This window comes from Staurois parvus, unplaced genomic scaffold (assembly GCF_062004578.1).
Source record: "Staurois parvus isolate SC_StPar_1 unplaced genomic scaffold, SC_StPar_1.0 ptg002378l, whole genome shotgun sequence".
Lineage (NCBI taxonomy): Eukaryota > Metazoa > Chordata > Amphibia > Anura > Ranidae > Staurois > Staurois parvus.
The window spans coordinates 20867-47500 of NW_028320174.1; the positions used below are offsets into that span (position 1 = coordinate 20867).

Sequence of the window (26634 nt, forward strand, 5' to 3'; positions counted from 1 at the left end):
ACCCTGAGAATCCCATGTCACCCCATGACCCCAGTGACTCCTAAGTACCCTGAGAATCCCATGTCACCCCAGTGACTCCTAAGTACCCTGAGAATCCCATGTCACCCCATGACCCTAGTAATTCCAGAGAACCCTGAGAATCCTATGTCACCCCATGACCCCAGTGGTTCCTAAGTACCCTGAGAATCCCATGTCACCCCATGACTCCAGTGACTCCAGAAAACCCTGTCACCCCATGACCCTAGTGACTGCAGAGAACCCTGAGAATCCAATGTCACCCCATGATCCCAGTGATTCCTAAGTACCCTGAGAATCCTCTGTCTTCCCATGACCCTAGTGACTCCAGAGAACCCCAAGATTCCCATGTCACCCCATGACTCCAGAGCGCCCAGAGCATCCTGTGTCACCTTATGAGCACCGACTACAGGGCACCTTGATCATCCTGACACACCCCATCACTCTGGAGCACCCTGCATCACCCCTTGACACTAATGACCCCTAAGTACCCTGAGAATCCCATATCACCCCATGACCCCTGCGACTCCAGAGAACCCTGAGCATCTGATGTAACCCCATGAGCCCAGGACTCCAGAGTGCCCTGAGAATCCCACATCCCACAGAGTGCCCTGAGAATCTAACGTGTCCTGAGCATCCTGTGTAACCCCATGACCCCAGTGAATTCAGGGCAACTTGATCAACCTGACACACCCCATGACTCTAGAGCACCCTACATTACCCCATGACCCAGTGATTTCAGGGCACTTTGATCATCTTGACACACCCCATGACACTAGTGGCCCCAGAGCACTCTAAGCATCCTGTGATACCCCATGACCCCAGTGACTGCAAAGCATCCTGGGTCAACCCATGACATCCTGAGACACTCCATGACTCCAAAGCACCCTGAGAATTCCATGTCACCCCATGACTTTACTGACTCCACAGCATTGTGAGTTTCCTGCATTAGCCCTTGTGACTCCAGACTGCCCTGAGCATCCTGTGTCACCCCATGGCTCCTCTGACTCCAGAGAACTGTGACCTTCTTGTGACACCACATGAACCCATGGAATCCAGAGCACCCCGACTACTCCATGACCCCAATGAATTCAGAACACCCTGAACACCCCATGACCACAATGACTTCAGAACACCCTGAGCATCCTGTGTCACCCCATTTCTCCTCTGACTCCAGAGAACTGTGACATTCTTGTGACACCACATGACCCCAGTGAATTCAGAGCACCCTGACCACCCCATGACCCCAGTGAATTCAGAGCACCCTGAGCATCTTGTGTCGCCCCATGACCCCATGTGACTTTATTGTGCCCTGTGTTGTCCAGTGACAGTGACTCCTTTTGCACCCAGTATTCCTTAGTGACACCCCCCCCCCCCCCCCCGCATTCCCATACTCTCTGGTATGCTCCTGTAATCTCCTAGACCTAGACAGGCCCTCTTCCTGTGGATACATGCCCCTGTCCATGACAAGTCAGCTCTGACTCAGGGGAGCACGTCAGACCTCTGCAGAGAGACCACTGCTTCCAAGCCGGTGTTGTATCTCCCTCCCCAAGTATTTTACATACCGTGGCGAGTTCTCCGTCCAGCTGGCGCCCCCCATGATTGGATACGATGATGCCTTGGACACCGTGCTCTACCGCCAACTCCGCGTCTTCCTTTGTCAGTATTCCCTTGATGATGATTGGCAGGCGAGTCAGATTCTGGAGCCAATAAATATCCTTCCAGCTGATAGAAGGGTCCAGGGTGTTGGCCGGGACACCGTAGTTGTCAGGACCGCATTGATTCTACAGAGAGAAGAGTAAAATATATCTAAAGATTTGCCTGGCGTGTGGGAGGGTTAGACCAGTGCGGGCCAACTTACTAGAGATTGGGGCCCCTGGCATCACCCGGGGCCACACATAATATTCTGTGCAGCACTAACCCCTTAGGAGTTGCAATAGATTTGGGTCCCCCTATAGTCCTGCACAGACAGGCAACACGCATTTTCCACAGACTTGCATCCAGGAGTCAGTATTCAGTCCTTGAGCTTGTTTTTGATGTTTTATTAGGGGGATATCAACTTGGATGGGGTAAGGGGCACATGGGATGGCCGATGGAACCGATGAACCGAGGACAACTTGCTGGAAGTCTCTAATGTAACACCAAATCTGGAGCCATCATATCTCTTAGAGTTTGACCCTTCCTAAAAAAAAATCACCAAACAAATCTATTTGATTCTATTTGAAACCCTTCAGTAAGCCTCATATTTCCTCTCCTCCCAATACGGCCCGTTATTATCCCGAAAGTAAAAGTTACATACAGTGGGGCAAAAAAGTATTTAGTCCCCACCAATTGTACAAGTTCTCCCACTTACAGAGATGAGAGAGGCCTGTAATTGGCATCATAGGGAGACCTCAACTATGAGAGACAAAATGAGAAAACAAATCCAGACAATCTCATTGGCTGATCTGGAAAGAATTTATTTGCAAATTATGGTGGAAAATAAGTATTTGGTGAATATGAAAAGTTCATCTCAATACTTTGTTATATCCTTTGTTGGCAATGACAGAGGTCAGACGTTTCCTGGAAGTCTTCACAAGGTTGGCACACACTGTTGCTGGTATGTTGGCCCATCCTCCATGCAGATCTCCTCCTCCATGCAGATCTCCTCTAGAGCAGTGATGTTTTGGGGCTGTCGCTGGGCAACACGGACGTTCAAATCCCTCCAAAGGTTTTCTATGGGGTTGAGATCTGGAGACTGGCTAGGCCACTCCAGGACCTTGAAATGCTTCTTACGAAGCCACTCCTTCGTTGCCCGGGCGGTATGTTTGGGATCATTGTCATGTTGGAAGACCCAGCCACGTTTCATCTTCAATGCCCTTGCTGATGGAAGGAGGTTTGCACTCAAAATCTCACGATACATGGCCCCATTCATTCTGTCCTGTACATGGATCAGTCGTCCTGGTCCCTTTGCGGAGAAACAGCCCCAAAGCATGATGTTGCCACCCCCATGCTTCACAGTAGGTATGGTGTTCTTTGGATGCAACTCAGCATTCTCTCTCCTCCAAACACGACGAGTTGTGTTTCTACCAAACAGTTCTATTTTGGTTTCATCTGACCATATGACTCCCAATCCTCTTCTGGATCATCCAAATGCTCTCTAGCAAACTTCAGAGGGGCCCCGGACATGTACTGGCTTAAGCAGGGGGACACGTCTGGCACTGCAGGATCTGAGTCCCTGGCGGCGTAGTGCGTTACTGATGGTAGCCTTTGTTACGTTGGTCCCAGCTCTCTGCAGGTCATTCACTAGGTCCCTCCGTGTGGTCCTGGGATTTTTGCTCACCGTTCTTGTGATCATTTTGACCCCACGGGGTGAGATCTTGCGTGGAGCCCCAGATCGAGGGAGATTATCAGTGGTCTTGTATGTCTTCCATTTTCTAATTATTGCTCCCACAGTTGATTTTTTCACACCAAGCTGCTTGCCTATTGCAGATTCAGTCTTCCCAGCCTGGTGCAGGTCTACAATTTTGTTTCTGGTGTCCTTCGACAGCTCTTTGGTCTTCACCATAGTGGAGTTTGGAGTGTGACTGTTTGAGGTTGTGGACAGGTGTCTTTTATACTGATAACAAGTTCAAACAGGTGCCATTGATACAGGTAATGAGTGCAGGACAGAGGAGCCTCTTAAAGAAGAAGGTCCAGGTCTGTGAGAGCCAGAAATCTTGCTTGTTTGTAGGTCACCAAATACTTATTTTCCACCATAATTTGCAAATAAATTCTTTCCAGATCAGCCAATGTGATTGTCTGGATTTGTTTTCTCATTTTGTCTCTCATAGTTGAGGTCTCCCTATGATGCCAATTACAGGCCTCTCTCATCTCTGTAAGTGGGAGAACTTGTACAATTGGTGGGGACTAAATACTTTTTTGCCCCACTGTAAAAGGAAAAAGAAAATCTCACCTCAAAAACTCCTTCAAAGTTTTTGACCTTGAGATGCGGCGGGAGACGAAAGTTGTTTCGTATGTCGCTCCTCCTCTTGCCTGTATACGGGACGTCCACGGTCAACACCAAAGCCTTGAAACCCAGAGCCTCCGCCCGATGCACCAACCCCTCGGACAGCTTGCGGTCACGGTACACGTAGAGCTGGAACCAACGTGGCCCTTCAGGGGCCGCAGCCACGATCTCTTCCACGGAGCAGGTGGAGTAGGTGCTGGCCACGTAGCACAGATTGAGGCCCTCAGCCGCTGGAAGACAAACACCAAAAACATCTCACACCATCCGCATGGATACATGCACATTGCTCTTGGCTTCTGAAGTCCCACCAAAGCCACTAGCTGCATGGAGTGTTGAATATTTTCTGAAAGTAGAGACCCTGGAGAATATAATGGTGGTAGGTCCAATCTTTTATGTCGTACCATAATGTTGCAATGGTTTAGGAAACCAAAAATTTCAGTAATTATACAGTAAAGTTAATTATCTGTGTCAGTGGGAGGAATGGCACCTCATCATTGGTGTCAGTGGGAGGAATAGTGCTCCATCATTGGTGTCAGTGGGAGGAATGGCACCTCATCATTGGTGTCAGTTGGAGGAATGGCACCTCATCATTGGTGTCAGTGGGAGGAATGGCACCTCATCATTGGTGTCAGTGGGTGGAATGGCACCTCATCATTGGTGTCAGTGAGAGGAATGGCACCTCATCAATGGTGTCAGTGGGTGGAATGGCACCTCATCATTGGTGTCAGTGGGTGGAATGGCACCTCATCATTGGTGTCAGTGGGAGGAATGGCACCTCATCATTGGTGTCAGTGGGAGGAATAGTGCTCCATCATTGGTGTCACTGGGAGGAATAGTGCCCCATCATTGGTGTCAGTGGGGGGAATAGTGCCCCATCATTGGTGTCAGTGGGGGGAATAGTGCCCCATCATTGGTGTCAGTGGGAGGAATAGTGCTCCATCATTGGTGTCAGTGGGGGGAATAGTGCCCCATCATTGGTATCAGTGGGAGGAATAATGCCCCATCATTGGTGTCAGTGGGAGGAATAGCGCCCCATCATTGGTATCAGTGGGGGGAATAGTGCCCTATCATTGGTATCAGTGGGAGGAATAGTGTCCCATCATTGGTGTCAGTGGGAGGAATAGTGTCCCATCATTGGTGTCAGTGGGAGGAATAGTGTCCCATCATTGGTGTCAGTGGGAGTAATAGTACCCCATCATTGGTGTCACTGGGAGGAATAGTACCCCATCATTGGTGTCACTGGGAGGAATAGTACCCCATCATTGGTGTCAGTGGGAGGAATAGTGTCCCATCATTGGTATCAGTGGGAGGAATAGTACCCCATCATTGGTATCAGTGGGAGGAATAGTGCCCCATCATTGGTGACAGTGGGAGGAATGCACCCCAACGCATGCGTTTTTCTAGGTGGGGGTGGAGGGCATTGAACATTTGTTTTCATGTTCACATCATGTTACAGCATACATGTTGTGACAGGTTCACTTTATGGAGGCATCAGGTTCTCTTTAACCCCTCTCCTACAGGGCGCTTCTACCCCCTTCCTGCCCACCGGGCGCTTCTGCCCCCTTCCCGCCCACAGGGCACTTTTACCCCCTTCCCGCCCACAGGGCACTTCTACCCCCTTCCCGCCCACAGGACACTTCTACCCCCTTCCTGCCTACAGGACACTTCTACCCCCTTCCTGCCTACCGGACACTTCTACCCCCTTCCTGCCTACCGGACACTTCTACCCCCTTCCTGCCTACCGGACACTTCTACCCCCTTCCTGCCTACAGGGCACTTCTACCCCCTTCCTGCCTACAGGACACTTCTACCCCCTTCCTGCCTACAGGACACTTCTACCCCCTTCCTGCCTACCGGACACTTCTACCCCCTTCCTGCCTACCAGGCACGTCTACCCCCTTCCTGCCTACAGGACACTTCTACCCCCTTCCTGCCTACAGGACACTTCTACCCCCTTCCTGCCTACCGGACACTTCTACACCCTTCCTGCCTACAGGGCACTTCTACCCCCTTCCCGCCTACCGGGCACTTCTACCCCCTTCCCGCCTACCGGGCACTTCTACCCCCTTCCCGCCTACCGGGCACTTCTACCCCCTTCCCGCCTACAGGGCACTTCTACCCCCTTCCTGCTTACCAGGCACTTCTACCCCCTTCCTGCCTACCAGGCACTTCTACCCCCTTCCTGCCTACAGGACACTTCTACCCCCTTCCTGCCTACAGGACACTTCTACCCCCTTCCTGCCTACCGGGCACTTCTACCCCCTTCCCGCCTACCGGGCACTTCTACCCCCTTCCCGCCTACCGGGCACTTCTACCCCCTTCCCGCCTACCGGGCACTTCTACCCCCTTCCCGCCTACCAGGCACTTCTACCCCCTTCCTGCTTACCAGGCACTTCTACCCCCTTCCTGCCTACCAGGCACTTCTACCCCCTTCCTGCCTAGCACTGATGGGCACTGTTGAGGCGGCACTGATAGTGAGCACTGGTGGGCATTGATGAGGAGGCACTGATATGCGGAACTGATGGGCACTGATAGGTGGTACTGATGGGCAAAGACTGGCAGCACTGTTGGGCACTAATGGGCAGCACTGTTGGGCACTGATGGGCAGCACCGTTGGGCACTGATGGACAGCACCCTTGGGCACTGATGGACAGCACCCTTGGGCACTGATGGACAGCACTGTTGGTCACTTTTGGGGCTGCCCTAATTGTCAGTGTAGATGTCTCCTTTGACAGTTGCCGGTTACTGGTAGCACATTCGGCACGCAGTGACGGCGTGAGGAAAGTACTGCTGTGTATTTGTGTATTTACATAGAGGTCAGCTGTGATTGGACACAGCTGATCACATGGCAAAAGGCTGCTTTGACTGGCCTGTTACTATGTCATGTGATCAGCTGTTTCCAAAGGACACAGCGATCACAGAGAGTGCCGGGTGCGGGCCCCTGTAGCCGTCATTCAGCTATAGCACGGTAGTAAAGTGGTTAATGAGGAATCAGGGGGTTAATAGACCCGATACCTCAGCTGCCCTCCAATGAAGCTAGTAGAGAGCAGATCATTTTCCTTTAGCTCCGCCCTCTTCCCCGGCTGCAGTGCACCCCTCCTGACATTTTATTGCACCCAGGTAAGCATGGGGGGGATGGGGGGACAGGGGCAGCGACCAGCCCTGCAGCAGGCAGCCTGTCAAAGTCTTTGGCAGGTTGCGGCTGGATGGGGCTGGATGTTGTATTGAGTGGTACCAGTGACTGGGGCCCTGTTCATTCAATGGAGAGGGCCCTAAATGCTGGTACTCCTAGGCATAGCGTTCATCCGCAGCCTGCCATAGACTTTGACAGGCTGCCTGAAGCAGGGAAGGACCCCACATCTGTCCCTCCTGAGTGCAATAAAGTGCCGGAAGGGACTCACTGCATTTGTGGACAAATCCAAAAGCCCTGAGACTTCTGCACCTTCTAATGTCAACAGCCCCAGCAGACTCAGCTGTCACTCACGTGTCACTCCACAGTATTCCCTTTGTTTCTTCCCCAATAATGTTTATGTAGGGAGGTGAACGGATGGCTGGAGGAGCTGGGCCAGCATAGTCAATAGTTAGACACTCCCAGAAAAGGAGCTAGCTTAGATGCGTAAGGATGGAGAATGGCTCTTCTTGGTGGACCCATCCCAATCGTGGATGTGCCATGTTCTTGACGTTTCCCACTGACACAGAAAGCTGTAGAGAGAAGTCTACTAAAATCTGGAATACTAATGGTGCACAGATACTGAGAAATTGTCCATCTCTCTTTTTACTGAAGGTGGAAGTACAGGTGGTCAGAAGGGGATATGGATTTGACCATGAGGATTTGATGTGTATCATCGACCATAAGGATTCAAAGTGTGGCACTGACCATGAGAAGTTGTGGTCTGGAATTGACCATGAGGATTCATGGCATGGCACTGACCATGATGTCAAGGTCCTACCTTTTCCCTGAGGTTATGTTACTCCATGTGCTGGCATCCATCTTGGATTCTGCTGTGCATGATGGGAATCCTTTTATGCCTTCAGGTTTCTGTGGTCCATCCCCCAGAGGGGTGTGGCTGATGACATGTAAGCCTGTGACCCGCACATGCTCTTTGCACTTGTGTCTTGTGTCTTTGTGTCGCTATTACTCTGTTCTGACTCTCGTGACTCTCCTGGTATTCTGATTCGGCTTGTGACTTGACTATTCTTTGTATTCTCCTTTGATCTGACCCTCTGTTGCTGAACCCGGCTTGTGACCTGTGATTCTTGTCTGCTGTCCTGTACCGTTTTGTCCTGTTGTTGTTGACCCCGGCTTGTCTGACTACTCTTTTGTCTCTTCCACCAGTTACACGCCATTGGCGGCGGCCATTACCGCAGCTGAGGTGTCTCGGGGGCCGCGACCTGGTTCCTGGCTGCGTCAAGTCCATCCCCACCATCAGGGGCCCTGGTGAAGGGCAGCCTGGGACTTAGACTCCGCGCCCTGAGGGACTTCGGTCTGTGGGTGGTGGTTGTCGTCAGCCAGTGCGTTACATTGTTAGGCCTGCCTGTCCGTTCCTCAGCTCCTGCCCTGACACATGAGAAGTTGTGGTCTGGAATTGACCATGAGGATTCATGGCGTGGCGCTGACCATGAGAATTTGTGGTCTGGGATTGACCATGAGGATTCATGGCGTGGCACTGACCATGAGAAGTTGTGGTCTGGGATTGACCATGAGGATTCATGGCGTGGCGCTGACCATGAGAAGTTGTGGTCTGGAATTGACCATGAGGATTCATGGCGTGGCGCTGACCATGAGAAGTTGTGGTCTGGAATTGACCATGAGGATTCATGGCGTGGCACTGACCATGAGAAGTTGTGGTCTGGAATTGACCATGAGGATTCATGGCGTGGCGCTGACCATGAGAAGTTGTGGTCTGGGATTGACCATGAGGATTCATGGCGTGGCGCTGACCATGAGAAGTTGTGGTCTGGGATTGACCATGAGGGTTCATGGCGTGGCGCTGACCATGAGAAGTTGTGGTCTGGAATTGACCATGAGGATTCATGGCGTGGCACTGACCATGAGATGTTGTGGTCTGGAATTGACCATGAGGATTCATGGCGTGGCACTGACCATGAGAAGTTGTGGTCTGGAATTGACCATGAGGATTCATGGCGTGGCATACTGTCCCCTATCCTCTTGGCGGACTTTCCAATGCCCTCAAATTTCATGAGTGATTTCGTTTTCCCAAACTAGAATTGTCAGTGTTTCTAGCATGTCTTTTGAAGCCTTCACCACTTCCTCCACATTTGTTGGGAGAGCCTACGCTTTGTTTCCCGTCCACCATGGCAGTCCTCCATTCACTAACTCTTAATGACCAAGAGGATTTGTGGTGCGGCACTAACCAAGAGGATTCGTGGTGCGGCACTGACCAAGAGGATTCGTGGTGCGGCACTGACCAAGAGGATTCGTGGTGCGGTACTGACCAAGAGGATTCGTGGTGAGGCGCTAACCAAGAGGATTCGTGGTGCGGCACTGACCAAGAGGATTCGTGGTGCGGCACTGACCAAGAGGATTCGTGGTGCGGCACTGACCAAGAGGATTCGTGGTGCGGCAATGACCAAGAGGATTCATGGTGTGGCACTGACAAAGAGGATTCATGGTGTGGCACTGACCAAGAGGATGTGTGGTGTGGCATTGACCAAGAGGATGTGTGGTGTGGCATTGACCAAGAGGATTCGTGGTGTGGCACTGACCATGAGGATTCATGGTGTGGCACTGACCATGAGGATTCGTGGTGTGGCACTGACCATGAGGATTCGTGGTGTGGCACTGACCATGAGGATTCGTGGTGTGGCACTGACCATGAGGATTCGTGGTGTGGCACTGACCATGAGGATTCGTGGTGTGGCACTGACCATATAAAGGGGCAAACATCTGATGGTGAGCATTCATGGTGTGGCATACTGTCTCCTATCCTCCTGAAAGGCTCCCAATTGCCATCAGATTTAATGAGTGATTTGGTTTTAACAAACTGGGATTAGCAGTATTTCCAGTCAGTTTTTTGAAGCCTTCACCACTTCCTCCATTTTGTTGGGAGAGACTATGCTTTCTTTCCTGTCCACACTGGCTGTGGCACTGGCCAAGAGTATTTGTTCTGTGGCACTGACCAAAACGATTTGTGGTGTGGTACTGACCAAGAGGATTCGCGATGTGGCATTGACCATGAGGATTCATGGCGTGACATTGACCATGAGGGTTCATGGTGTGACATTGACCATGAGGGTTCATGGTGTGACATTGACCATGAGGATTTGCGATGTGGCATTGACCATGAGGATTCATGGCGTGACATTGACCATCAGGATTTGAGGTGTGACATTGACCAAGAGGATTCGTGGTGTGACATTGACCAAGAGGATTCGTGGTGTGACATTGACCAAGAGGATTCGTGGTGTGACATTGACCAAGAGGATTCGTGGTGTGACATTGACCAAGAGGATTCTTGATGTGACATTGACCAAGAGGATTCGTGGTGTGACATTGACCAAGAGGATTCGTGGTGTGACATTGACCAAGAGGATTCGTGGTGTGACATTGACCAAGAGGATTCGTGGTGTGACATTGACCAAGAGGATTCTTGATGTGACATTGACCAAGAGGATTCGTGGTGTGACATTGACCAAGAGGATTCGTGGTGTGACATTGACCAAGAGGATTCGTGGTGTGACATTGACCAAGAGGATTCGTGGTGTGACATTGACCAAGAGGATTCGTGGTGTGACATTGACCAAGAGGATTCTTGATGTGACATTGACCAAGAGGATTCGTGGTGTGACATTGACCAAGAGGATTCGTGGTGTGACATTGACCATCAGGATTCGTGGCGTGACATTGACCAAGAGGATTCGTGGCGTGACATTGACCAAGAGGATTTGTGGCGTGACATTGACCAAGAGGATTCATGGCGTGACATTGACCAAGAGGATTCTTGATGTGACATTGACCAAGAGGATTCGTGGTGTGACATTGACCATCAGGATTCATGGCGTGACATTGACCATCAGGATTCGAGGCATGACATTGACCATGAGGGTTCGTGGTGTGACATTGACCAAGAGGATTCGTGGTGTGACATTGACCAAGAGGATTCGTGGTGTGACATTGACCAAGAGGATTCGTGGTGTGACATTGACCAAGAGGATTCGTGGTGTGACATTGACCATGAGGATTCATGGTGTGGCATACTATCCCCTGTCCTCCTAAAAAGCTCTCCAGTGCCATCAGATTTGATGAGTGAATTGGTTTTCCTAAACTGGGATTAGCAGTGTTTCCAGTCTGTCATTTGAAGCCTTCGCCCCTTCCTCCACTTTGTTGGGAGAGCCATCCCGGCTGTCCTCCTCTCGCTAACTCTCCAAGTGACAACCCCAAGGATAGTGTAAGTAGGACCTTACGTGGGATTCCAGGTGTGCATGTGCTAGAGGGAGTAAAGTGCCAGACGTTACAGAAGTTATGGGCCGGGACGGCTCTTACAGAGTTCCAGATTTCCTGGCCATTCCCTGTTATCCTGTTTCAAGAGACTTCAGAATGAAGTTGTCCTCTGGTTGTCCTCTGCTGTCATTTTGGAGTATCCTGAATCCTTATCTCCTCTCCTGTTCAAGTTTCTGCAATACAGGCCATAAAAAAGCCATCCTCTCGACTGAGCTTGTGTTGTCGTGATTGAAACTACGTCTGTAATAGGAAGGGGGACCTGGGCATGTTCTCAGCGGCCTTTCCCAGGGGTGAGTGCTGCCCACTTAAGGCATGCTAAAGTAACCTACAGTAAGCACCGACTGAGGGTCTACTTTTGCATGCGTTAATTGCAGTTTTAGGTTTCTAATAAAAGCATGGCAGCTTGATGAATCAGGGTCTAAATCTTTCAATGGCAAGTCAAGCTTCAAGCCCGGTTCATATTGGTATGCCCTACCTCTGGCGGTGCTCATCTCTCCATCCGGCCATGCCAGGCAGTGGAAGGCTGTAGGTGCTATCCCGATCGGACAGCTGACCTCTGTTCCCAAAATCGTGGTCCTTGTATCCGTGACCGACACATCGCGCAGCATACGAGGTCTCAGCCGAATACTGCAAAGACATTTCACAATTACTCCACTTTGTAGAAATACTCGTCTTCATACCTAAAACATAAAATTCATTATGTTCATCAAAAATATTTAAAATATTGCAAGGGGGGCAGACTCCACTGGTAAACAGGGACACCCAGGAACAGTGCAGGGAGATTTGTTCTGTACATTTGTACTGCAGGACAGAAAACAAACAGTTTCAAAGCAGGAGGACTTTGTACAGCAAGTCCACAGCAAAAAAACAATCATCATTTCTGCTAGTCCAAGCCAATAACTAAACCCAGGTAGGTTCCTGGCCAATAGGGTTCCCCCCCCCCAGGCCTGGACTAGGACAAACAATAGGCCCGGGCATTTGTGACTGAGCAGCTCCAAGCCCCGGGGACCCTTTCCTTGGAGCCTGGTGGCAGATGCCAGGGAGAAAGAGAGAGAGGGGAGAGAGGGGAGAGAGGGGAGAGAGAAGGAGAGAGAGGGGAGAGAGAGAAGGAGAGAGAGGGGAGAGAGAAGGAGAGAGAAGGAGAGAGAGGGGAGAGAGAGAGGGGAGAGAGAGAGGGGGGAGGGAGAGGGGGGGAGGGAGAGGGGGAGAGAGAGGGGGGAGGGAGAGGGGGGAGGGAGAGGGGGAGAGAGAGGGGGAGAGAGAGAAGGAGAGAGAGGGGACAGAGAAGGAGAGAGAGGGGAGAGAGAGAAGGAGAGAGAGGGGAGAGAGAGAAGGAGAGAGAGGGGAGAGAGAGAGGGGGGAGGGAGAGGGGGGGAGGGAGAGGGGAAGAGAGAGGGGGAGAGAGAGGGGACAGAGAAGGAGAGAGAGGGGAGAGAGAGAAGGAGAGAGAGAGGAGAGAGAAGGAGAGAGAGGGGAGAGAGAAGGAGAGAGAGGGGAGAGAGAGGGGGGAGGGAGAGGGGGGAGAGGGAGAGGGGGAGAGAGAGGGGGAGAGGGGGAAAGTGAGAGAGAGGGGGAGAGAAGGATATAGAGAGAGAAGGGGGGGGGAAGAGAGGGGGGAGGGGAGAGAGAGAAAGAAGGGCAGAGGGGGGAGAGAGAAAAGGGGGGAGGGGAGAGAGAGGGGGAGAGGGAGAGAGAGGGGAGAGAGGGGGAAGGAAAGAGAGACAGAGAGAGGAGGGGGGAGGGGAGAGAGAGAAGGAGAGAGGGGGAGAGAGGAAGATAGAGGGGGAGAGAGAGAGAGAGAGAGAGGGAGGGAGGGGGAGAGGGGGGAGAGGGAGGGAGAGAGAGGGCGAGAGAGCGAGAGAGGGAGAGGGCGAGAGAGACAGAGAGGGAGGGGGAGGGGAGATAGAGGGGGAGGGGGGAGAAAGGGGGGAGGGGAGAGAGGGGGGGAGGGGGGAGAAAGGGGAAAGGGGAGAGAGAGGGGGGAGGGGAGAGGGGGGGGGAGAAAGGGGGAAGGGGAGAGGGGGGGAGAGAAAGAGAGAGAGAGGGGGGGGAGAGAAAGAGAGTGAGAGAGGGGGAGAAAGAGTTAGAGAGGGGGAGAGAGAGAGGGAGAGAGAAAGAGTTAGAGAGGGGGGAGAGGGGGGGAGGGGAGAGCAAGAGAGAGAGGGAGGAGAGAAAGAGAGGGGGAGAGAGGGGGGAGAGGGAGGGAGAGAGAGGGAGATAGAGAGGGGGAGGGGAGAGAGAGAGAGGGGGGGGGGAGAGAGGGGGGGGGAGAGATCATTGATGAGGATACACACAGGTCAGCTATAATGTTATGACCACAGACAGATAAAGTGAACATTGATTATCTCATTGGAATGGCATCTGCAAGTGGGTGGAAAATGTTAGGCAGCGAGTGAACATGTTGTTCCTGAAGCTGATGTGAGCAAAGCAGAAAAAAAGAGCATCTCAGGGGCTGTGTAGCCATTGACAGGTCAAGGGGCCCATACTAACCCGTGTCCACAGCCAAAAGTGCCTTCAATGGGTACGTGAGCATCAGAACTGGACCACGTAGCAATGGAAGAAGGTGGCCCGGTCTGAGGAATCAAGTTTTCCATTACATCATGTGGATGGCCGGGTGGGTGTGCGTCACTTACCTGGGGAAGAGATGGCACCAGGATGCAGTATGGGAAGAAAACAAGCCGGCGGAGGCGGCGTGATGCTTTGGGCGAAGTTCTGCTGGGAAACCTTGGCTCCTGCCATTCATGTGGATGTTACTTGACACATATCACCTACCGAAACATTGTTGGTGACCAAGACCACCCTTTCATGGAAATGATACTCCCTGATGGCAGTGGCCTCTTCCAGCAGGATAATGTGTCCTGCCCCACGGCAAATATGGTTTGAGGAGCACAACGAGTCTGCAGTGTTGACTTTGCCTCCAAATTCTCCAGATCTCAGTACATCAAGCATCTGTGGGATGTGCTGGAAAAACAAGTTCGATCCATGGAGGCCCCACCTCCAAACTTACAGGATCTACTACTGATGGCTTGGTACCAGATACCACAGCATACCTTCAGAGGTCTACTGGGGTCCATATCTCAATGGGTCAGGACTTTTTTGGTGGCAAAAGGGGGACCTACTCAATATTAGGTGGGTGGTCAAAAAGATCTGTGTATAAAGGAGAGAGAGCCGTGATCATCAGTCAGGTCACAGATATAAAAGCCTGTGGACAACCGAGGTCTGGCTACCAGGTAAGATGTGGCTACCAAACCTCCGGGCTCCAGGACCCAAATCAGAACTTCTTAAGAATTTGAGAAAATAAAAGGTTTCTTCCATATTGGTTATAAACCCTGGAGCCCCCTCACCATGTGTAGGTGTGGGACCTGGGGGACGCATGCACACGGTCCACAATCCTGCCAGCCATTCATTAGATAGCATGAGCTACATAATCCACAATTGCAGTTCAACGGAACTCCGAGCCTCCACCCAGTTGCAGTTTGAACACCTCAACTGCCACCTTTCAGCACTGAGATCTCACCAATAGAGTCAACAAAAAGTAGAAGAAAGCCTTTAAATTTCTATCATCGACTTAACCCTGAAGTGACAGTTTGGGGTGAAATGTCCCTTTAAACTTTTGGCGGTCCACCCTTTGTACTGGAATATCTGGCTGGTTGATGGATTTTGGATGATTGCGCTTTGTACTCACGGAGTCTCTCCTGATAGATCTGGCAGATGGACCTAACCTGATGTGTACATTTACTAGTGATTCTGACTGGCCTCGACCTTTAAAACACGTTTGATAGAACTTGCAGAGCATGAAGGGAATTGCGCCGATGGCGGCACGGAGGGTATAAAGGCCCGGCTGATGACCTGACCCTTCTCCAAAGATTCAAAATGCAATAAATGTTTTGGCCGGAGCTCCGCTTTATCATTGTAGGTGAAGGAAGTTCCTCCAGAATCCTCTCTGCTTACCGTTTGAAGGCGAGCAAGTTGTCGTCCCGTGTACAGCAGTCATCGGCCCCTGCGGCATAATACTCCCAGGTGGCTTTCGGCAAATGATCTTTGGCGTAGGCTTCGAAGTCCGACAGGCAAATGAGGGGCATTTCGGCATCCCCCAGCCCCGACCTGAGGAGGAGAGACAAGGAAAGGGTCAGAGGAACTACAGAAGGCAATTGCTGTGCCCAGGGGCGGATTGACAACTCATGGGGCCCCCGGGCAATAGGGGATATTGGGGCCCCTCTGTCCTTGCCCAAACTCAAAAAAGTCTATGAAAAAGGTACCAGGGGCATCTCGTGGGGCCCCCTATTGACCCCGGGCCCTCGGGCAGTGCCCGAGTTTCCAAATGGTCAGTCCGCCCCTGGCTGTGCCGTGAGGACAGAAACTGGAGAGAAACCTTACAGGGAGGACAGGCAATGGACAGACACCATGCAAGGAGGACAGACAATAGTTAGGCAATATGCAGGTGTGTCCAGAAGGTGGTTAGAGAACCCATAAATAGTCTGAGGTCTGAGCAGCTGTGTGCAGAGTTCCTGGGTCCAGTCCTGCAGGAGGAGACCCCAGGGGCAGAAGTTTGGGAAAGAGCCACCAGGAAGATACAGAGGTCCCAGCTAGCCTTAGCTGAGGTGGGGCTATTCACAAATTCAAGTCCAGGGATCAAGTTGGGTCTGGAGAGATCCAGGAGGAAGTTGGTGGGAAGGAGTTCAGATGTCCTATGGTGGTGTGACTCTACATCTCCCTAATTAGGAAGAGCCTGTTGGATATTGGCAGGAGGCAACAGATGATCCTGTGGACCCCAAATAACCCCGGTGCTTAAGAGTTAGTGACTGTGGGCAGCTTTTAAACTCTGGAAGGAGTACAGGTCACCATCAGCTTCGAGATCCTGTGGGACATTCCTTTTTTGTATAGATACAGACAGGAAGTTAAGGAGTCCTCAAGTTGTCCAAGTCTACCAGGTATCTCATACTCCCTCTCCAAGTTCATTGTTCCCAATAAAAATCTAAAAAGGAACCCTAGACTGTTCTTTTGAGCCATTGTAGGGATGCAGAAAATCCTGTATGCCTGGCTGTATGTGCTCTAAGAGGAAAATACGACTAAATTCATCACTGGCACTTACAAGGAAGAGAGACACCATATGGAGAGGAGAGAGACACCTTACAGAGAGGATTGACACCAGGGAGACACCCTGCAGAGAGGATTGACACCAGAGAGACCCCTTGCAGAGAGGACTGACACCAGGGAGACACCCTGCAGAGAGGATTGACACCAGAGAGACACCCTGCAGAGAGGACTGACACCAGAGAGACACCATACAGAGAGGATTGACACCAAAGAGACCCCCTGCAGAGAGGACTGACACCAGAGAGACACCATACAGAGAGGATTGACACCAGAGAGACCCCCTGCAGAGAGGACTGACACCAGGGAGACACCCTGCAGAGAGGATTGACACCAGAGAGACCCCCTGCAGAGAGGACTGACACCAGAGAGACACCATACAGAGAGGAGTGACACCAGAGAGACCCCCTGCAGAGAGGATTGACACCAGAGAGACCCCCTGCAGAGAGGGCCGACACTAGAGACACCATACAGAGCAGACTGACACCATAGAGACACCATACAGAAAGGACCGACACCAGAGAGACACCATACAGAGAGGACTGACACCAAAGACACCATACAGAGAGGGCCGACACTAGAGACACCATACAGAGCAGACTGACACCATAGAGACACCATACAGAAAGGACCGACACCAGAGAGACACCATACAGAGAGGATTGACACCAAAGACACCATACAGAGAGGATTGACACCAGAGAGACACCATACAGAGAGGGCCGACACCAAAGACACCATACAGAAAGGACCGACACCAGAGATACACCATACATAGAGGAACGACACCAGAGAGACACAATGCAGAGAAGACTGACACCAGAAAGACACCCTATAGAGAGGACCTACACCAGAGAGACACCATGCAGAGAGGAAAGCCACTGGAAAGACTCTATGCAAGAAGGGCAAACACAGAACAAACACAACACAGGAAGGATAGGCACTGGACAAGCACCATGGAGGGATCACAGACACTATAAAGCAGGGGGTCTCCATACTGTGGCCCAAGGGCCAGATGCAGCCCTTTGCTTGCTTTTATGCGTCCCTGAGGCACTATTCCTTCCAATGGAGAGAACAATGAGACACCACTCCTTCCACTCATACAAATGGGGTGGGGCACTATTCCTTCCACTGACACCAACAATAAGGCATAAATCCTCCCATTGATACCAATGATGGGGCGTTATTCCTTCCACAGACACCAATGATGGTACACTATTCCTCTCACAGACACCAATGATGGGGCACTATTCCTCTCACAGACACCAATGATAGGGCACCATTCCTCCCACTGACACCAATGATGGGGCACTATTCCTCCCACTGATACCAATGATGGGGCACTATTCCTCCCACTGACACCAATCATGGGGCACTATTCCTCCCACTGACACCAACGATGGGGCACTATTCCTCCCACTGACACGAATGACGGGGCACTATTCCTCCCACTGACACCAATGACGGGGCACTATTCTCCCACTGACACCAATGATGGGGCACTATTCCTCCCACTGACACCAATGATGGTAACTATTCCTCCCACTGACACCAATGATGGGGCACTATTCCTCCTACTGACACCAATGATGGGGCACTATTCCTCCCACAGACACCAATGATGGGGCACTATTCCTCCCACTGATACCAATGATGGGACACTATTCCTCCCACTGACACCAATGATGGGGCACTATTCCTCTCACTGATACCAATGATGGGGCACTATTCCTCCCACTGATACCAATGATGGGGCACTATTCCTCCCACTGACACCAATGATGGGGCACTATTCCTCCCACTGATACCAATGATGGGGCACTATTCCTCCCACTGACACCAATGATGGGGCAATATTCCTCCCACTGATACCAATGATGGGGCACCATTCCTCCCACTGACACCAATGATGGAGCACTATTCCTCCCACTGACACCAATGATGGGGCACTATTCCTCCCACTGACACCAATGATGGGGCACTATTCCTCCCACTGATACCAATGATGGGGCACTATTCCTCCCACTGACACCAATGATGGGGCACTATTCCTCCCACTGACACCAATGATGGGACACTATTCCTCCCACTGATACCAATGATGGGACACTATTCCTCCCACTGACACCAATGATGGGGCACTATTCCTCCTCCTACGTACCACGGGTACTATGTAATTGTTTTACTCCCACTGATGCTGGGGCATTTTCTACTCCGTCTGGCCACAATCCGTCCCCCCTAAAATCTGAAGAAAAGCAAACTGGCCCTTTAGAAAGTTTGGAGACCCCACTATAAAGGGAGGACAGACACCATCCAAGGTGGACAAACAGAAAAGACACCATCCAGTGAGGACAACACTGGACAGACATCACAGGTAGGTAGGACAGACACCACACAGGTGGGACAGACACCATACAGGTGGGACAGACACCACACAGGTGGGACAGACACCATACAGGTGGGACAGACACCATACAGGTGGGACAGACACCATACAGGTGGGACAGACACCACACAGGTGGGACAGACACCACACAGGTGGGACAGACACCACACAGGTGGGACAGGCGCCACACGAGTAGGACAGACACCACACAGGTAGGACAGACACCACACAGGTGGGACAGACACCATACAGGTGGGACAGACACCACACAGGTGGGACAGACGCCACACAGGTAGGACAGACACCACACAGGTGGGACAGACACCACACAGGTGGGACAGACACCACACAGGTAGCAGAGAAATAATGCAGGTGGGACAGACACCATACAGGTGGGACAGACACCACACAGGTGGGACAGACACCACACAGGTGGGACAGACACCACACGAGTAGGACAGACACCACACAGGTAGGACAGACACCACACGAGTAGGACAGACGCCACACAGGTGGGACAGACACCACATGAGTAGGACAGACACCACACAGGTAGGACAGACACCACACAGGTAGGACAGACACCACACAGGTGGGACAGACATAATGGTAATTGGTGATTGGGTTATGGCAGAGAAGCATTTATTGCCATTTCATAGTTTTCAGGTATCTATTTCCAGACAATTGCTCAGATTTGTATTCTTACCTGTACAGGTAAATGTTACTGTCAATCTTTACTGTGCCAGAACGGTGTCCCCTGTGCGGAGCCTGGTGGTGTCTCCTGTGCGGAGAAGTCTGGTGGTGTCCCCTGTGTGGAGGAGTCTGGTTTTGTCCCCTGTGTGGAGGAGTCTGTTGGTGTCCCCTGTGTGGAGGAGTCTGTTGGTGTCTCCTGTGCGGAGGAGTCCGTTGGTGTCCCCTGTGTGGAGGAGTCTGGTGGTGTCCCCTGTGTGGAGTCTGGTGGTGTCCCCTCTGTGGAGGAGTCTGGTGGTGTCCCCTGTGTGGAACAGTGTGGTGGTGTCCCCTGTGTGGAGGAGTCTCTGGGTCCGGCGGTGGCCCTCAGTCCATGGCGGATGGCTCAGTCCCCTGTCCCTCGGTCAGTAGTCACCCCGTGTCCGGCTGTCCAGCACAACTTCTATCTCACCCAAAGCTGCTGATGCAGGATAGTAGGAGGGAAGAGTGACCACCCCCCATCCTCCTCCCCCACATCACAGCAGTGTGTCAGTTACACAACCATCCCAACTGTCACCCTTCTGCTGGTTTACACATTAGACGCCAAATTACATCTCACATCTGCTACATTCCAAAACATTTGAACCCTTTCATGTCTGCAACAAAACACCATCGACCCCTGAATCACTTTTTGACCGTTTTGTGTAGAAAAGTACATTTTATGTGATTTCTTACAGGAGAGACGAGGCTCCCGATTTGGTAGAACGGTGAAGGCGACGACTTTTTTATTACGATGCGACGAATATTAAGATAAAGCCACACTAACCGAATGAGAGGTGAGTCTCAGGGCCTGGAATATCCCTCCTGGAGAAAAAGCTGCTAAAGGCTCCCACCAGTGCTGCCCGCGCGGCCTGGAGCCTAGGCACTGGGTCACATGATCTTTTGATGAAGAGATGGAGCAGAGTGCAGATATGTCAGCCCAATGTCATCCCGTAAGACCCATTGGAAAGCTGCCCTGTCTGCTGCCTGAGCTCAGGACTGACAGCGAACACCCTGCCTGAGCGTCTGGAAGAGGACGAGGTTCCGTTCACACCTGAGTGTTTCACGCACAGGTGCAAAGTTGCGCATTTTTGTGCGTATTTCCAAAAATTAAATGTCACGTTTGCAGCGCCATTCATTGTTAATGGCACCCCAAACATGGCAAGCCTGGACTGGCCATAGGGCACACCGGCAATTCCGGCAAATGCCCGGTGTGCCCTATGACCAGTCCAGGCTTGCCATGCTTGGGGTGCCAGGAGAGAAATGGGGTGCCGGTTCCTCTATAGGCCTCTATAGGCTGCCCCTCCTATCTCCTGCTGCCCCAGGCTCCTGTATACTCCCCCGACGTCCACTCACCCCTCATCTGCCAGGTTCCCCCCTCTGCTGTGAGGGATCTGTCAGGATAGACCGTCCCCTGAGGCTCTGAGCTGAGAAAGTATCTCTCCCACAGCCCAGAGCCAGTGCCGACAGTCCACCTCCTCCCACCATGGACGGTGGAGAAGAAAGCTGGTTCTGCCCCTCCTCCCGTGTCTGCCACGCCCACTTTCTTTCTTTCTCATCAAAGCCCCCCAATGGGGCTTCTAAAAAATGTAAAATATAAAATGGTAAATAATAAAATAAATAAAAACCTGCTGACACTAGGGATGGAGTTCCCAGGGCCACACAGGTCACTCTTCTGAGAGGGCCCATGGCGTTCCACCACTGGGCCCCAAGGAAAGGGTATAATGCAAATTGGAAATAGATGCTCCCGACACAGGGTGGTAACTGCGGGGCCAATTAAAGAGTAACCACAGGACGCTGCCGCCGCCTAAAATACCACAGGACACTGCCGCTGCCCAAGATACCACAGGACGCTGCCACCGCCTAAAATACCACAGGACGCTGCCACCGCCTACAATACCACAGGACAATGCCGCCTCCTAAAATACCACAGGACACTGCTGCCGTGTACGATACCACAGGATGCTGCCACCGCCTAAGATGCCGCAGGATGCTGCCGCCGCCTAAAATACCACAGGACGCTACCGCTGCCCAAGATACCACAGGACGCTGCCACCGCCTAAGAAACTGCAGGTCGCTGCCGCTGTTTTAAGAAACCAAAGGACACTGCCGCCTACACCTAAGAAACCACAGGACACTGCCGCCGCCGCCGCCTAAGAAACCACAGGACACTGCCGCCGCCGCCACCGCCGCCGCCTAAGAAACCACAGGATGCTGCTGCTGTCTTAAGAAACCACAGGACACTGCCGCCTACACCTAGGAAACCACAGGACACTGTAGCCGCCTAAGAAACCACAGGACGCTGACGCTGTCTAAGGAACCACAGGACGCTGCCGCCGCCTAAGATACCGCAGGACGCTGCCGCCGCCTAAGATACCGCATGACGCTGCCGCCGCCTAAGATACCGCATGACGCTGCCGCCGCCTAAGATACCACAGGACGCTGCCGCCGCCTAAGATACCACAGGACGCTGCCGCCGCCTAAGATACCACAGGACGCTGCCACCGCCTACAATACCACAGGACAATGCCGCCTCCTAAAATACCACAGGACACTGCTGCCGTGTACAATACCACAGGATGCTGCCGCCGCCTAAGATGCCGCAGGATGCTGCCGCCGCCTAATATACCACAGGACGCTACCGCTGCCCAAGATACCACAGGACGCTGCCACCGCCTAAGAAACTGCAGGTCGCTGCCGCTGTTTTAAGAAACCAAAGGACACTGCCGCCTACACCTAAGAAACCACAGGACACTGCCGCCGCCGCCGCCGCCTAAGAAACCACAGGACACTGCCGCCGCCGCCACCGCCACCGCCTAAGAAACCACAGGATGCTGCTGCTGTCTTAAGAAACCACAGGACACTGCCGCCTACACCTAGGAAACCACAGGACACTGTAGCCGCCTAAGAAACCACAGGACGCTGCCGCTGTCTAAGGAACCACAGGACGCTGCCGCCGCCTAAGATACCACAGGACGCTGCCGCCGCCCAAGATACCGCATGACGCTGCCGCCGCCTAAGATACCGCATGACGCTGCCGCCGCCTAAGATACCGCATGACGCTGCCGCCGCCTAAGATACCACAGGACGCTGCCGCCGCCTAAGATACCGCATGACGCTGCCGCCGCCTAAGATACCACAGGACGCTGCCGCCGCCTAAGATACCGCATGATGCTGCCGCCGCCTAAGATACCACAGGACGCTGCCGCCGCCTAAGATACCACAGGACGCTGCCGCCGCCTAAGATACCGCATGACGCTGCCGCCGCCTAAGATAGCACAGGACGCTGCCGCCGCCTACAATACCACAGGACGCTGCCGCCGCCTAAGATACCACAGGACGCTGCCGCCGCCTAAGGTACCGCATGACGCTGCCGCCGCCTAAGATACCATAGGACACTGCCGCCGCCGCCACCGCCGCCACCTAAGAAACCACAGGATGCTGCTGCTGTCTTAAGAAACCACAGGACACTGCCGCCTACACCTAGGAAACCACAGGACACTGTAGCCGCCTAAGAAACCACAGGACGCTGCCGCTGCTGCCAAAGAAACCACAGGACGCTGCCGCTGTCTAAGGAACCACAGGACGCTGCCGCCACCTAAAATACCACAGGACGCTGCCGCCGCCTAAGATACCGCATGACGCTGCCGCCGCCTAAGATACCACAGGACGCTGCCGCCGCCTAAGATACCGCAGGATGCTGCCGCCGCCTAAGATACCGCAGGACGCTGCCGCCGCCTAAAATAACACAGGATGCTGCCGCCGCCTAAGATACCGCAGGACGCTGCCGCCGCCTAAGATACCGCAGGACGCTGCCGCCGCCTAAGATACCGCAGGACGCTGCCGCCGCCTAAGATACCACAGGACACTGCCGCCGCCTAAGATACCACAGGATGCTGCTGCCGCCTAAGATGCTGCAAGACGCTGCCGCCACCTAAGAAACTGCAGGTCGCTGCCGCTGCCTAAGAGACTGCAGGACGCTGCCGCCGCCTAAGAAACTGCAGGACGCTGCCGCTGTTTTAAGAAACCACAGGACACTGCCGCCGCCGCCGCCACCTAAGAAACCACAGGACACTGCCGCCGCCTAAGAAACCACAGGACACTGCCGCCGCCTAAGAAACCACAGGACACTGCCGCCTACACCTAGGAAACCACAGGACACTGCCGCTGCTGCCTAAGAAACCACAGGACGCTGCCGCCTACACCTAGGAAACCACAGGACGCTGCTGCTGTCTAAGGAACCACAGGATGCTGCCATCACCTAAGAAACCGCAGGACGCTGCCGCCGCCTAGGATACCACAGGACGCTGCCGCCGCCTAAGAGACTGCAGGATGCTGCTGCTGCCTAAGATGCCTCAGGACGCTGCCGCCACCTAAGAAACTGCAGGTCGCTGCCGCCACCTAAGAGACTGCAGGACGCTGCCGCCGCCTAAGAAACTGCAGGACGCGGACGCCGCCTAAGAAACCACAGGACGCTGCCGCCTACACCTAAGAAAACACAGGACACTGCCGCCGCCGCCGCCGCCTAAGAAACCACAGGACACTGCCGCTGCCGCTGCCGCTGCCGCCGCTGCCTAAGAAACCACAGGACACTGCCGCCACCTAAGATGCCGCAGGACGCTGCCGCCACCTAAAAAACTGCAGGTCGCTGCCGCTGTTTTAAGAAACCACAGGACGCTGCCACCTACACCTAGGAAACCACAGGACACTGTAGCCGCCTAAGAAACCACAGGACACTGCCGCTGTCTAAGGAACCACAGGACATTGCCATCACCTAAGATACCACAGGACACTGCCATCACCTAAGATACCACAGGACACTGCCATCACCTAAGATACCACAGGACACTGCTGCCGCATAAGATTCCACAGGGCACTGCCACCATGTTGCAATGAGCTGCTACCCCCCCGTCCCCCACCGAGATGGCGGATGATGTCACTGGGCCCGGCCACGCATTTGCACCACTTAAGGCCACCATAAACATTGTGGCCATACGCGGCCGGGCCCAGTGTATTGGGGGGGAGGGTAGCGGCTCATTGCAGTATATTAGGCGGCTACCAGATTAACACGGGGACAGGGTGCTTTGGGGGGGGGGGGAGCCCACTCTGCCCCAAACACCCCTCAATGTTGAGGGCATTTGACCTGGTATGGTTTGGGGGGGGCACTCGTTTGTACCCCCTTTCCTCAACTGCCGGGCTGCATACTTGGATAAGGGCCTGGTATGGATTTTGGAGGGGACCCCCATGCCATTTTTTTTAAAATGTTGACGTGGGGGCTCCCCTGAAAATCCATATCAGACCCAAAGGGAGTACTTGTTTAGCCACTTCCTCATAGGGTGACAACACTTTGTCCCTTTTTTCCCATTAGTGCTCCTGCGTTGTCACTCTGTCACACGCCCCCCGGGGGGGGGGGAGAGACTGCAAGCAGCCATGCAGACACACATTGCACAGGGACAGGTCGTGCTGCCAAAAAAAAAAGGGATGAAAATGGCATTTTATAAAAATAAATAGTTTTCTGTCCACAGAGCTCCCACAGTCTCTCTCTAGTCCCGTGACTGAACATTAAAATTCACATTCTGTCAAATATTTGTCAGATGCCAAGAATTCAGCACAGGATCGTGACATGAAATCCGTTCAGGCGCTTGGAAAGTAAAGCTGAATCAATCATTAAAATCCCCTATAAACTTTAACACGTGAATGTCTTTTCAAAGGTCATTTCAAAACTCGTTTCATTCAAATAATCCGCGGTGATCCTGCAATGAAGGTCCTTGTTGAGGAACTTCCTGGTATAGGGTGACAACCGTGTCTCAATTGCTCTCTAGCAGTGTCACTTCGTCACATGTGCCCCTAGTGGTGAGGACAGGCGATTGCTTTGACAGCATTAGTCACGGTCCACCATTGTCACTAGAGATGAGCGAATCGAACCTGGCGAAGTGGAATTCGTTTCGAATATTAGGAAAAATTCGATTCGCACCGAATCCGAATTTTAGCAAACTTCGGATGCACGAATCGAATTTTCCCCGATCAGCCGGCAAAAAGTGTCACTGCAGAGAGCTCCGCTATTTCTGACAGTTCTCTGACAGTTCCTTCACATTTACAGCGGTTGAAACATTGTATCTATTTGTTTCCATTTAGGATACAGATGTTTTTATTCGGAAATAAATAGATACAATGTTTCAACCGCTGTAAATGTGAAGGAACTGTCAGAGAACTGTCAGAAATAGCGGAGCTCTCTGCAGTGACACTTTTTGCTGTACTGGAATTCTTCTTCTTTTCATTCTTCTTCTTCTTTTCATTCTTCTTCTTCTTCTTCTTTTCATTCTTCTTCTTCTTCTTTTCATTCTTCTTCTTCTTCTTTTCATTCTTCTTTTCATTCTTCTTCTTCTTCTTTTCATTCTTCTTCTTCTTCTTCTTTTCATTCTTCTTCTTTTCATTCTCCTTCTTCTTCTTTTCATTCTTCTTCTTCTTCTTTTCATTCTTCTTTTCATTCTTCTTCTTCTTCTTTTCATTCTTCTTCTTCTTCTTTTCATTCTTCTACTTCTTCTTTTCATTCTTCTTCTTCTTTTCATTCTTCTTCTTCTTCTTTTCATTCTTCTTCTTCTTCTTTTCATTCTTCTTTTCATTCTTCTTCTTTTCATTCTTCTTCTTCTTCTTTTCATTCTTCTTCTTCTTCTTCTTTTCATTCTTCTTCTTCTTCTTTTCATTCTTCTTTTCATTCTTCTTCTTCTTCTTTTCATTCTTCTTTTCATTTTTCTTCTTCTTCTTTTCATTCTTCTTCTTTTCATTCTTCTTCTTTTCATTCTTCTTCTTTTCATTCTTCTTCTTCTTCTTTTCATTCTTCTTTTCATTTTTCTTCTTCTTTTCATTCTTCTTCTTCTTCTTTTCATTCTTCTTCTTCTTCTTTTCATTCTTCTTCTTTTCATTCTTCTTCTTTTCATTCTTCTTCTTCGTCGTGCCCCGTGACTGCCCAAATGAGTGAAG

General features: G+C 52.0%; 1 protein-coding gene across 3 annotated transcripts in view; it reads right to left on the minus strand.

Moving 5' to 3' along the window:
* Positions 1–26634, minus strand: part of LOC149431149 (2-Hydroxyacid oxidase 2-like) — a 42828-nt gene that overhangs the window by 10737 nt on the left and 5457 nt on the right. For 2 of the 3 annotated variants that reach the window (XM_089665861.1, XM_089665862.1), the window contains exons 2-5: positions 15417–15569; positions 11941–12092; positions 3950–4233; positions 1581–1799 (exon numbers count right to left, since the gene is read on the minus strand). In XM_089665861.1, the coding sequence (XP_089521987.1) occupies positions 1581–1799; positions 3950–4233; positions 11941–12092; positions 15417–15547 (786 nt within the window). In that variant the 5' untranslated portion in view covers positions 15548–15569. Of the gene's footprint in view, positions 1–1580; positions 1800–3949; positions 4234–11940; positions 12093–15416; positions 15570–19651; positions 19786–26634 lie in introns of those variants that run through there. The other variant, XM_089665863.1, reaches the window with a different exon arrangement.